Genomic DNA, 14,308 nt, shown 5'->3' on the forward strand with positions numbered 1-14,308 from the left:
AGAATCAAGACTTCACGAGGAACTATTACCGGAGATAAAGATCTGTATTTCAAATGATAAAAAGGTTAATTCATCAAGAAAAATAACATTCCTAAATGTGAATGCACCTAATAACTGAGCTTCAAAATACATAAAGCAAAAACTGACAGAACTACAAAAAGAAACAACAAATCCACAATTATGGGTGGAAATTCCAATATTCCTCCCCTCTTTCAGTAATTAACAGAACAAATAGGAAGAAAATCAGCAAGGATAGAGAAAACTTGAATTTTCAACTAGCTTATCCTATTGACATTTATAAGGCATTATACCCAATAAAAGTAAACCATACATTCTTTTCAAGTGTATACAGAACGTTCATAAAGATAGATCATATCCTTGACATTAAAACAAGTCTCAGGATATGTAAAAGGACTGAAAGAGCACACTGAATTTAACCACAAGGCCATAGGACAGCCCCAAACAATACCATTCTTATACAAATTCTTTCTAAAAAGGAGGAGGGAGGGGCTGGCCCAGTGGTATATTTGTTAAGTTCATGTGCTCTGCTTCAGTAGGCCAGGATTAGCAGGTTTGGATCCTAGGCACAGATCTAGCACCACTTGTCAAGCTGCACTGTGGCAGCATCCCACATAAAATAGAAGATTGACACAGACGTTAGCTCAGGAACAATCTTCCTCAAGCAAAAAGGAGAAGATTGGCAACAGATGTCAGCTCAGGGCCAATCTTCCTCACAAAAAGATAAATAAAAATAAAAAGGAGGAAGGAACACTTTCCAACTCATGTCAGTTTGGGTCATCTGACAGTTTCTGTCTTTCAAGGAATTTGTACATTTCATCTAAGCTACTTATTATTATTTCCTTCCTTCTATTTTCTCAGGGTTTGATTTACTCTGAATAAAAATGACAACAGGACATAGCAAATTTTTGGGATGCAGCTACAGCTGTGTTTAGAGGGAAATCTGCAGCATTAAATGATTAAACATTAAAAATATCTCAAGTGTTGGCGAGAATTTGTAATGATGGTAGCTTTCACACAGTGCTAGATAGTAATCTGGAACTATCCTAGTAATGCTGAACATGTGCATTACTCCAGCTACCCAGCAATTTCTCTTCTGGTGTGGTAAGCACACTTCTAAGATGGTCCCCAATGATCTCCACTGCCTAGTATTCACACCCAGATGTAACTCCAGATCCTTAAGTGTGGGCTTCACCTAATGACCCGCTTCTAAGAGAATATAGCAAAAGTAATGTGATGCCACCTCTGAGATCAGCTTTCAAAAGACTGACGTCTCCCTAACTTTTACTCTGTCTCTTCCAGGTTACTTGAGAGAAGCAAGTTGCTGAAGCAATCTGCCCTATGGGAGAGCAATCTCTCCATGACAAGGAAATGAGGGCAGCCAACAACCAGTGAGGAAGTGAGGCCCTCAACTCAACAGCCCAGGAGGAACTGACTCCTCTCAACAAACACGTGAGTGACCTTGGAAGCAGATTCCTCCTCAGATGCCTGGGGCACCTACCAACATCTTGCAGCAGCTGTGTGAGAGCTCCAGAGCCAGAAGACCCAGCAATCCACGCCCAGATTCCTGATCCACAGAAAATGTGAGACAGTAAATCTTAGTAATAATAAATAAATGTTGTTTTAGGCTACTACCAAAAAAAAAAGTCAAGAAAAATTAAACCCAACATAAATAGAAAAAAGGAAATAATAGCGAAACTGAAAAACTAGAAGAATCAACAATACAAAAAACAGATGAAACCCAAAACTAGCTTTCGAAGAAGATCGGTAATATTGAAAGCCTCTAGCTAGACAAATCAGGAAAAAAACAAAACATAAATTACCAATATCAGGACTGAAAAGATGGAAATCATTACAGATCCTAGACAGATCAGAATAATAATAAGAAATATTATAAACTTTTTGCCCATATATTCAACAACTTAGCTGAAATGTACAAATTCCTTCGGAGATCCAAATTCAACATCCACTCATGTTATCAAAAAACAGCAAACAAGAAACAGAAAGGAATTTTCTCAACCTGAAAAAAGGCATTCAAGAAAAACCTACAGCTAACAAAGACTGACTGCTTTTCCTTAAGAGCAGGAAAAAGGCAAGGACGTTGTCCCCTCTATTCAGCATTATACTGTAGGTCCTAAATTTTGCACTATGGCAAGAAAAAAATTAAAGTCATCCAGATTAGAAAGGAAGAAATAACACTATATTCACAGACGACATGATCATGAGAATTTAAAAATCCTAAGGAATTAAAAAAAATTAATACAATCATAGCAATGTCATAAGTTACAAAATCAACATTCAAAGTATTTCTATATATTGTTAAGAAAACATCATTTACATTAGCAAAGAAGAATGGGACACATTTAAAATATACATGCAAAACCTATAAACTAAAAACTACAAAAGAGCACTAAAAGAAATAAAAGATCTAAAAAATTGAGATATTCTATTTCATAGATTAGAAGACAATGTAGGGGCTGGTCCCGTGGCCGAGTGGTTAAGTTCACGTGCTCCGCTGCAGGCGGCCCAGTGTTTCTTTGGTTCGAATCCTGGGCGCACACATGGCACTGCTCATCAAACCACACTGAGGCAGCATCCCACACGCCACAACTAGAAGGACCCACAACGAAGAGTATACAACTATGTACCGGGGGGCTTTGGGGAGAAAAAGGAAAAAAATAAAATAAAATAAAATCTTGAAAAAAAAAAACACGACAATGTAGTTGAAATGTTAATTTCCCCCTAAATGATTTATATATTCTATACAATCTCAGTCATAATCTCAGTTTCTTTTGTAGAAACTGATAAGTGAGTTTAAATTTTTAAACAAAATTCAAATGACTTAGCATAGCTAAAACAATTTTGATAAAGAACAAAGTTGGAGGACCTATACTATTTGATTTTAAGACATTATAAACCCACTGTTATCAAGACAGTGTGACCTTAACATAAGAATAAACAAATAGATCAACAAATAAGAATACAGCGTTCAGAAACAGACCCACTCACATATGGTGAACTGATTTTCAAATAATGGCACCAACACAATTCAGTACGGAAAAGAAAATCTTCTCAACAAATTGTGCCGAACTAACTGGATACCTATACGGAAACAAGTGAATCTCCACCTTTACCACAAACTATATAAAAAAAAAAAATCTGAGATCCATCTTAGACCTAACCTTTTACAAACGCTAAAAGTACAAGGCTTCTTAAAGCAAATAAAAGAGTATCTTCACATCCTTGGGATAAGCAGATTTCTCAGATAAGAAACCAAAAAGAAAAAAGGAAAAGAAAAAAATTTAACAAAATTAAATTCTTCTGTTTATCAAAAGACACCATTAAGAAATGAATAGAGAAGCCACAGACTGAGAGAAAATATTCACAATACATAAAACTGAGAAAGGACTTATTTCAAGGATATATAAAGCACCCTTACAACTCAATAACAAACACATGAACCCTATTTCAAAGAACAGGTAAGAAAGATTTCCAGGTCAGTAAAGAGCTTGGAAGTTGTCACTTCTATCCTCACAAAACAAAAACACTGAACAAACTAAAAGACAATGGCTATTCTTGGACCCATCAGAGAACCGAGGTCATGGAGCAAACTCTCCCTTTAAACTTGTTCTCCCTTTAAAATGCCCAGTTAGCTCTACAAACCAAAGTAGAGTTCAATTCATGATGTACTCTTTCCCCTACTGCAATAGTTATTACCGATTAAAATCTGTTCTTAGCACTTTAACAGTGTCTGGCTTTGTTTATCTTTGACACCACCACATCAAAGGTCTCCAGTATAAGCAATGGATTACAGCTGAAAAAAAGCTGCAAGGCTCAGTCTCTGAGGAGACATACACAAAAAAGGACAATAGTTGATTTTGAAACCTCTGGCACCAACAGCTACAGCAAACATTAAACACAGCCCAGCTCCTAACAAGAATAACATAAAACCTCACACTTAAAGGCCTCTTTCCTCAGTTCCTACTCTCTGATACGTCATGTCAGGCTTTCAACAGAAAATTAGAAGGCATGTTAAAAGGGAAGGGAAAACATAGACTAACAAGACACAACGAACATCAAAACCAGACTCAGATAAGACACAGATTTTGAAATTATCAGACAGTGGTTTAAAACAACTATGATTGGGGGCTGGCCCAGTGGCACAACGGTTAAGTGCGCACATTCTGCTTCTCGGCAGCCCAGGGTTCGCTGGTTCGGATCCCGGGTTCGGACATGGCACCACTTGGCAAAAGCCATGCTGTGGTAGGCGTCCCACATATAAAGTAGAGGAAGATGGGCACAGATGTTAGCTCAGGGCCAGTCTTCCTCAGCAAAAAGAGGAGGATTGGCAGTAGTTAGCTCTGGGCTAATCTTCCTCAAAAAATAATAATAATAATTATTATTATTATTATTATGATCTATATGTTAAAGGTTCCAATGGGAAAAGTACATCACATGCAAGAAAAATGGATAATGTAAGCAAAGAGATGGAAACTCTAAAAAATAATCAAAAGGATATGATAGAAATCAAAAGCACTGTTAGAAAAACAAAGAATGCTTTTGATAGGTTCATTAGCAGACTGCAGACAGCTGAGGAAAGAATTAACGAGTTTGAAGATATTTCAGTAGAAACTTCCCAAACTAAAATGCAAAGAGAAAAATGGGGGGGGGGGGGGGGGGGGGAGAGAAAAAGAGAAAATGGAACAGAAGAAACATTTGAAAGTAATAATTGCCAAGAAATTTCCATGATTAATGATAGAGATCAAACCTAGATCCAGGAAGATCAGAGGACAACAAGCAGGGTAATACCAAAAAATGTACAACTCAGCTTATCATTCAAACTGCAGAAAACCAAAGACAAAGAGAAAAAGTTGAAAAAACCAGAGGGAAAAAACACCTTACCTACAGAGGACTAAGGGTAAGAATTGCAGATGTTTCTTTCTCATGAGAAACCACGCAAGCAAGGAGAAAGTAGAGTGAAATATTTAAAATGTTAAGGGGAAAAAACCCACCAACCTAAAATTCTTTTTTTTTCCTTCTCCCCAAAGCCCCCCAATACATAGTTGTATATCCTAATTGTGAGTGCCTCTGGTTGTGCCATGTGGGATGCCGCCGCAGCATGGCCTCATGAGCGGTGCCATGTCTGCACCTGGGATCCAAACTGGTGAAAGCCCAGGTCACTGAAGTGGAGCATGCGAACTTAACCACTCAGCCAGCGCCAACCTAGAATTCTATATGAAAAGTATCCTCCAAAAGTAAAGGAGGAGCCAGTCCCATGGCATAGTGGTTAAGTTCAGAATGCTCTGCTGTGGCGGCCCAGGTTCATGGTTTTGGATCCTAGGCGGAGTCCTACACCACTCATCAGGCCATGTTGTGGCAGTGACCCACATACAAAAATCAGAGGAAGATTGGCAGCAGATGTTACTTCAGGGCTAATCTTCCTCAAAAAAAGTAAAGGAGAAATAAAGACTTTCTCAGATAAAAACCAAGGGAATTTATTGTCAGTACACCTGCCCTACAAGAAATGTTAAAAGAAGTTCTTTGGGGAAAAGGGAAATTATATAGATCAGAAACTTGGATCCACATAAGGAAAGGAAGACCGTTGGAGAAGGAATAAATGAAAGCAAAATAAAGTATTTTATAGTTCTAATTCTTAATTGATCTAAAAAACAACTGTTTACTTAAAGAATTCTAACAATGTATGGGGTTATTATTGCATATGGTTAAGTGAAATGAAAGGTGACAATGTCATAAGGCAGGAAGGAAAAATTGGGAATGCTCTGTTAGAAGGTGCCTGCACTACACATGAAACAGTATAGTGTAATTTGAAGGTGGACTGAGATGAACTGTAAATGTGTACAGTTGGCCCTCTGTATCCACAGGTTCTGCACCTGAAAATTCAAGCAACTGCAGATCAAAAGGCCTATGAAGGTTCCATCTGTACTGAACGGGTACAGACTTTCTTTTCTTCTCATTATTCCCTAAACAATACAGTATAACAACTACCTACACAGCATTTACAGTGTATTTGGTATTATAAGTAATCCAGAGATGATTTAAAGTATGTGAGAGGATCTGCATAGGTTATCTGTAGTAAATACTACACTATTTTATATGAGACTTGAGCATCTGCAGATTTTGGTATCCTTGGGGGTCTTGGAACCAATCCCCTCACTCCCTTATAGGTCAACCAATAAAAAATGTTTAAGGGAAGGACAATTAATATTCTAAGAGAGGAGATAAATGGAATCATACAAAATGCACAATTAAAACCAGAGAAGTCAAAAAATGAGAGCAAGAAAATAAAAACAACGAACAAGCCAATGAATAAAAAACAGTTATGAACAAGGTAGATATTAATCCAACTAAATTAATCATCCCTTAAAGTGTGAATGGTCTACATACCAATTAAAAGACAGAGATTGTCAGAGTGGATTAAAAAAAAGACCTAACTATATGCTGTCTACAAGTAACCCACTATAAGAGAACAGGCAAAAGACTCAATAGATATTCACAAAAGGTGAGTGAATGGCTAATAAGCACATGAAAAGGTACCCACCACCACCAGTCATCACATCAATGCAAATTAAAACAACGAGATACTACTAGCCATTCTAATCACAACCACTAGAATGGCTAAAAGTAAAAACCCGCAATACCAGGTGTTGACAAGGATGTGGGACAACCTGAACTCTAATACAAAGCTTGCCAGAGAGCAAAGTGGTACAACATTTTGCAAAACAATGTGATAGTTTCTTACAAAGTTAAACATACAAATATCCAATTCTACTCCTAGGTATAGTGTAGAATAAAACATACATCTACTCAAAGATACATACAAATGTTTATAGTAGCTTTATTCATAACAGCCCAGATCTGGAAAGAATCCAAATGTCCATCAACACGACAAGGGATTTTTAAATACTGTGATATAGTCACACAATGGAGTACTCTCAGAAATAAAAAAAACGAATGACTGATACATGCAACACAGATGAATCTAAAAATCATTTTGCTGAGTAAAAGAAGCTAGACATCAAAGAGTTTACATTGTATATATTAAGTATGAATATTCTACTCCATTTATATGAAGTTAAGAAACAGGGAAAATTAATCTATGGTGACAGAAATCAGAACAGTTGCCTAGATTGGGTCTAGAAAAAGGCAACGGGGAACATTTTGGATGGATGTACTACTATCTTGACTTGGGAGTAGGAAACACAGGTGGACACATCTGTCAAAATTTATTGTACTATAAGACCTGTGCATTTTACTCCATGTAAATTACAGCTCAGTTTAAAAGAGAAAAGATTTCCCACAAAGGCCTTCTATATTTTCTATAGTTCAAGCACAGCAGCAGGCAAACTTTTTCTGCAAAGGGCCAGAAAGTAAATATTTTAGGCTTTGTAGCATATGGTCTCTGCTAAACTACTCAATCCCGCCACTGTCCCGTGAAAGCAGCCAGACAATATGGAAATGAATGAGCGTGGCTGTGTTCCAACAGAACTATTTACAAAAACAAGTGGCAAGTAGGATTTGGTCCACAGGCTGTAGTTTGCTAACCCTCGGTCAAACAAATAGAAAATCTATCTTCAAAATTAATTTAAATATGCTGTATTGTTCTTTCCTATATAGTCGCACGCTGTAATTACTAGAAGCCAATTATAGTCCTTCCTAAACATGTGGCTTTTTCTACGTTCATCTAATCACGTAAAATAGGAAAATAACCCAAAAAAGACTTAAGCATATTTAATATAGATTATCATTTTTAAAAATCTTTGATTTTAATAGCTACTGTAATATTTTGAAAAAAAAATAGGAAAATTCCAGTTTAAGATAAACTAGCTAGTAATAATTAAAGCATAAGCTGGAAATTTAAAATACACTTAGGTACACACTTAAAAAGCTATGTTACCCACAATGCTGACACTTTATCTGGTATAACAAAGTTCTTGAAACATGCCCAGTATCACTCATAATCACCTGGTTGGTTCTTCATCTAAAAGAATTGAAAATTAAGGATAGCAATCACTTTTCACTGTTTTTAAAGGCATTTCAAAATACGAAATAACATGAGGAAATAAAACAAGTATTTCACGAAAAGTACCAAAAGCTAATTTTCTTGCCTAACTTAGGCAAGGCTCGAAAACTGATATCCTACATGGAACATCCAGGGTATATGACCAGGTATAAGTAAATCTCAAACATGATATAGCCCCAACTGCCTGAAAATGTTTACCTGTCTTGAAGAAAATTCCAATCTAAAAAATGAATTTAATTCTCTCTCACCATGGTATATACCTAATAGAAGAAACACTAGCAAAATTAGAAGGCTTGGGTTCCAGTACCAGTTTGCCACCTAACCAGTTGTGTGACCATTTGGCATACATCCATTCATCAGGTATTTCTGAGAGTTTATGTGCCAGACGCTGGAAACACACTAGTGAAGCAAAGATCAAAATCCCTGCCCTCATGACACGTTCTAGTGAGTCACTTAATCTCTAAAAACAATTCAGGGGCCATCCCAGTGGCACAGCGGTGGAAGTGCACACATTCCGCTTCTCAGCGGCCCAGGGTTCGCCAGTTCAGATCCCGGCTTGGCCATGCTGTGGTAGGTGTCCCACATATAAAGGAGAGGAAGATGGGCACAGATGTTAGCTCAGGGCCAGTCTTCCTCAGCAAAAAGAGGATTGGCAGCAGTTAGCTCAGGGCTAATCTTCCTCAAAAAAAAAAAAAATTCAGCTTTCTTTCTCTAAAATAATGGATTTCATACTTAAGGGTATTTTTAATTCTTTAAAAATGAAATCCATACTTTCTGAATCCAGGAAAGCAACTTACGGAGCATAACTTGAAATCCATTCTTGCCACTGGCTAAAACTATTTGTTGTGTCATCACATTCAGACAGCAAACCGAGGAAGATAAGTAACTGACATTCTTGACTTTTTTAAATTTGCTAATTTTGGTTTACACAATCTAGACAAAACATGGGCCTTACTGGCCTATTACTTGGTAACTAAACTTCCTTGGATGGGATCCAAGGAAGAAGCAGAAAAATCTTACGAGAAATTTCTACACATAATGAGTAATTTTACAGACATTTCTAGTATTTAGATCTATAAAAACATAGATTGCCTCGTGAATCAACTAATCAGCTTATCCTTTCTTCAAAGTAGAATCTGATCTTTGTTTTCAAAGTGCTTGCTGCAAACAGGTAGTCAGAAATCCAAATCGTGTATTCAAATCTGGTTCCTGTGCCTAACATTTAAATTTTTCTTGTATTTATCACCAAGATATGTTTTTCCCCACAATAAAACAGGCATAACAGTCCTTCAAGCATAATTCCTCAACTCCAAAACGGTAAGTTTTTTAAATGTCTCACATATTCATTTTTCCCAGATAAACTGTAGAATCACAAATTACATTTCTGCTAAGACCAAATCAACATTCACTTTAAATTCCCTTCCCTCATGGGCACCTACAGAGACACCAAAGTGACCCTACCTGTGAGCCTGCAGTTTCTAATCTGAGTATCATTCTCAAATGAGAAATTGATTTAAGTCTCTCCAAAAAAAAAAGCATATCTCACAAGAGGCTCCTCCATTTATTTTAAGCTCATAAAGTATGTTCAAAGTTTGCCAAAGCAAGCTAACTCCACCCAACTTCAAAAAGTAGTAGTTCCCAATTATGCTAATCTAGAACACAGACTATTCTCTTAGCGTCAAATGCTGTTTGCTGTATTTATGCTTATTTGTTTAAGAATCTTACGGATATGAGCAACAGTAAGTGCAGATACACAAAAGTGCTGAAAGCGCTAGCAAGAAGAGCCAATGGACAGAAAGTGGTGGTAACTTTACATAAAATACATATAAACATGAATTATTTCTTTTCATTTCCCACAGTAATCTGAACTGTTAAGTGGCCTCTAGAACTAGGTTCTCACTTCAGCTCTATCAAATACCAAATTGCTAAAGGAAATTTTAAAACACCCATTTATATTTTAAAAGCCTCATATTGATGAACACTGTTAACTTGATTTTAGAATCCAATAAATGAGAAGATTTTGATAAAACTGAAATGACATAACTTAGAAGAATCGCTACTGTAAAATATTAATTATCCAGCTCGCCTACTGTTCACCTTTTGGACAGAACCCTCATTTACTGGCAGCTAGGTATAATGAAAAGAAGAGTCAGGCTCTGCAACCAAGAAGACATGGGTTTGAACTCTGGTGAACGACACCTTGAACACAAACTTTCTGAACCTATTTTTTCATCTCTAAAATGGGAATATTAATACCTACCCTGAAGGACTGTTATAATAATTAGTGAAAATAATGGAAAGCAGAAGGCACACACTAGCAATGAAGAAACTTTAGCTGCTGTTATTTTATTACTCATAATCACATCCAAGAGAAGATGTACGAAAGGACATGATAGAAAAGTAAATCTGAGCCTAGGTTACATTTAAATACTAAAACAAAACAAAACAAAACCACACACCCTGACAGTTCAAGTAAAACTCTGGGCTAAACTTTTCGTTCACATTTTAAATACAAGATACTACTGTAGCCCCTCCTTACAAATATATAAAATCCCAAATTAGCTACACGTCTACTTATTTCGGAGCTAAATAAAAATGAAAGATTATTGTCACACAGTAAAACATAACTTTATGAACAGGTGAGATGATTTCACCATTGGAAAAAAACCGCCAAAACTAAGATTTAAAAATGCTTATTATGAAAGGAGAGTAAAAGATTCCTACCTTTAAACCGACTGCTATAAGATCTGTAACAACACTGTATGGAAAAAGTAAAAAGAGAAAATGGAAAACAAAGTTAGAGAACAAGTTTTTAACAGACAGGATAATAAGATTAAAGAAAAAAGAAAAAGCATTATAATAACAAATAATAAAAATAAGAATGTGATGAGTTGTGACACGTTTACACAAAGAAAGGTGACGGGACAGTCTAGCAACAGCAGAGCGTAGAAGCAAAGCTTTGACAGCAATGTAAGAAACAATTCAAATTCTCTTTCGGTATCTAGAAAAATACAGTTGTGTTTCAATAAAATGAGTAGCTACGTGTTTATCCATTACATCTATTTAACAAATCTAAACCAAAACTTAAATCACTCAAGTTCACTCTTTTAAATCACTGGTACAAATTATCATGTTTAAAGTTTAAATGAAATAAAACCAGCAAGCGGATTTTACAGAAATAGAAGGTCTCCTGCAAATTTGCAACTACCCCCCAAAACAGCTCACCAAAATATAGCTAAGATAGTCTCTCAGAACTAAAATAAATACAAACATCAAATTTCGGATATCAAAATTTTCAAAGATTTTCTTTTTAAACAAATTCTACCACATCAAAACTGTGTTTAAGTATAAACTATCTCAGGAGGAATGAACACACATACACACACAAAAGACAGCTGGTAGTTGAGGAGGAACTAGAAAGATGTGTTGACTGGGGATTTGTTGTTTGTTTTTTAACTATTCAAAATAACGAAAGAGGACCTTTCTCAAGCTGTGGGAAAATGGAGAAATTTAATTAGCCTCCTGAAAGGAAATATTCACCGTGTTCAAAACCACATCCCTTAACGCCAAGGTGTAAAAACCCCTATAAAGTTCTGCCAAACAAAAATCCATCTCTAACCCCAAAGAAATTGTCTTTAATTAAGTTTGTCTCCATATCTCCTAAAAGAACGCTATAACTAAATTCTACATATTGTTAATAAACTATAATGTCACCATTACTTAAGAAAAATCAACAAATTTATTACTCTGAATTGTTTGAGGCAATTTTAACTGTTTTAAACAATAAACACGTAGATTTTTTATTTTTCCTTATAGACTTTTGAAATTTGAAATTTAAATATGATAAATAACTGTGCATAAAAAAACAAGATTGTGTAATATACTATAGTATTGGTCCTGTTGCAAAGAGCAAACAGTGCTCCTATCTGAACTCCCAAATGAACTTACCTTCCAGTATCTGTCTTACTGACCCACACATTTAAACCAATAAACTCATTCTTAGCTTTAAAGCCACATACGGAGTGAAGACTTAACTTCTTAAACACTATCCAAGATTAAGTCCGCACTTCACAGTTGTCCAAGAGTTCAAACCCAAGACCCATGACCCAAGAACCCTCTTTATCATCACTATCAATTTTCCAATATAAAAAGCTAGCCTGCTTCCGCATCTCCAGTCAAACCATCTAATGACAATTCACAACACATAATGAAACACTAATTTCACAGCTTTCCTGAACTGAAATATTGGCATAATTACACAAATAATTAAAATAGTAAAATTTCCCCCCCACACACAGTGTAATTGAAGAAAGAGATGTGAAATGAGTTCTCAACAATGCTCTCAGAGAAGCTTCAATTAAACAATAAAAATAGCTTCAGTTAAATAAAAAAAATACTTTAAAGAACATCACAACCATAAATGAAATCTAAAGTTGCACTTTGTCTAATGTCTGGAGCAGTGTGCAATCTGCATTCAAATGAGTTAAACCAATATATCACACAGACTTATGATGAAACCAGGAAAATGAAATCCAAGGGAGGCAAAATTGCTGGAAGAGTCCATCGTCTTTCCACAGCATGACAACAAACATCAACTATAGGGCACCATGTACACGGCTTCTACTGTTCAAGCAAATCCCATATATTCTACAACCAAGAGGTTTACACAAATCTTGTCATCAAAAGCAAGTAAAAGGCCAAATGCCTAATTAAAATAAATGAGTGGATCTGCGGGCTCTACCAGAGTTGGAGATTTTGTAAAAAAAAAAAAAAAAACAACTTGAATGTACACACACCACGACCTTCCATTAACTCCTGAAGATTCTAACCTAGTAGCTTCCTTTATCATTTAAATATCTGTCAGGTCCCACCCCATATCCCTGGGTCCCCAGAGAAATATTTACACCGGTGATTCCAAATCTCTTTACTTTGCTCACGGACCTCATCAACTTTTAGAACGTTTGAGAATTGCACTTATACAATATTTTACGTACACGGCAGGGAATTCACCAAGTTTCTCTGGGGGGGGTGCAAGGGGGTAGCGGCGTCCAGGGTCACCGAGTCCAGACGCCTGGCGCACACACATCGTTAACACGGCTCACAGCACACACATCCGGAGACCCGGCCGGTCCCCCGCACGCCGAGCCCCCGCGTGGGGCCTGGCTGCGGGACCAGGTCGCCGCCCAGACGTGTCCAGGCGCGTGCACCCGCCACTCGGCGGCCGCTCGCCTCCCCGCCAGGGGAAGCTCCAGCGCTCGCCCCACCTCGCCGGTAAACAGCAACTCCCCGAGCGGGAGGACGCCCGCCCCGAGCGCCGCCTCCGCCCCCGCCTCCCCCAGCGCCGCGCACCATTTTCTGAGAGGAAGTGTCGGGAGGCCGGGCCGGCTTCCCCCGACTCTCGGCGCGGAGGGCGGCCCCGGGAGCTGCACCCTCCGCTGCCCCGGGCGAGAGTGCGAAGGGGCGGACGGCACCGGGGCGCCCCGTGGGGGCAGGAGACGCTGCGGCGGGCCGCCCCTCCGCGACTCGGAGCTCCCCGAGGAGGCTCCCGGAAGCCCCGCCGTCGGGCCCGACCGGGGCCGCTCCTCGGGCCGCCGGCGCCGCGCACGGCTCCCCGGCCTCGGCGGGTCGGGCCGAGAGCGAAAGGAAGCGGGGCCAGCGCAGCCCGGCGCGGCTGCTGCGCCGCCGAACACTTACCCATCCATGGCCCAGACGGAGGAGCGCAAGGTGCAGGGACTGACGGGCTCCCCGCAAGCGGAGGGAGGGGGCGGCGGCAGCAGGGCGGCTCCGGGGACCGGCAAGCGGCGCCTCTCCGGAGCCCCGGCCGGTCGGAGGTGGAAGGAGAGTGGGAAGCAGGGGCGGAGACCAGGGACGCTCCCGCCACCGCCGCGCCCCCGCCTTCCCCACCCCGCGAGCGCGTCCCCGCCTCGCCGCGCCCCGCCCCTCGGCGTCGCCGCCCTCCCTCGGCCCCGCCCCCCGCCGCCCTCCGGCTCGGCTCCAGGGCGCCCTCTTCCTGCGGGCGCCCCGAGACTCCGCCCCCGCCTCCGCCTGCCTTCGCGGGAGCGCGCGCCTTGTGCTTCCCGCTTCGCCGCCCCGCCCGCCCTCCCTCCCGCGGGCTCCGCGGGCCTTCCGGCTCCTCCGCCCCGGGCGGCCTAGCTTGGACACCTCCCCCTACCGGCGGGAAAGGCGTGGGGAACCCGACTCGGGAGAGTAGGCAGGAGCGTCCCGGGAGGACCGCAGCGCGGCGGCGGG

At 39.7% G+C, this 14,308-nt stretch overlaps 1 protein-coding gene across 9 annotated transcripts in view; it reads right to left on the reverse strand.

Moving 5' to 3' along the window:
• Positions 1-14,043, reverse strand: part of PTBP3 (polypyrimidine tract binding protein 3) — a 101,934-nt gene extending 87,891 nt beyond the window's left edge. For 2 of the 9 annotated variants that reach the window (XM_046657633.1, XM_046657632.1), the window contains exons 1-2: positions 13,754-13,883; positions 10,784-10,817 (exon numbers count right to left, since the gene is read on the reverse strand). In XM_046657633.1, coding sequence (XP_046513589.1) covers positions 10,784-10,817; positions 13,754-13,761 — 42 coding nt within the window. In that variant the 5' untranslated portion in view covers positions 13,762-13,883. Of the gene's footprint in view, positions 1-10,783; positions 10,818-13,053; positions 13,161-13,753 lie in introns of those variants that run through there. The other 7 variants (XM_046657631.1, XM_046657629.1, XM_046657652.1 and 4 more) reach the window with 6 other exon arrangements.
• Between the last annotated feature and the right edge of the window lie 265 nt (positions 14,044-14,308).

The sequence above is a fragment of the Equus quagga genome, chromosome 1 (genome assembly GCF_021613505.1).
Source record: "Equus quagga isolate Etosha38 chromosome 1, UCLA_HA_Equagga_1.0, whole genome shotgun sequence".
NCBI lineage: Eukaryota > Metazoa > Chordata > Mammalia > Perissodactyla > Equidae > Equus > Equus quagga.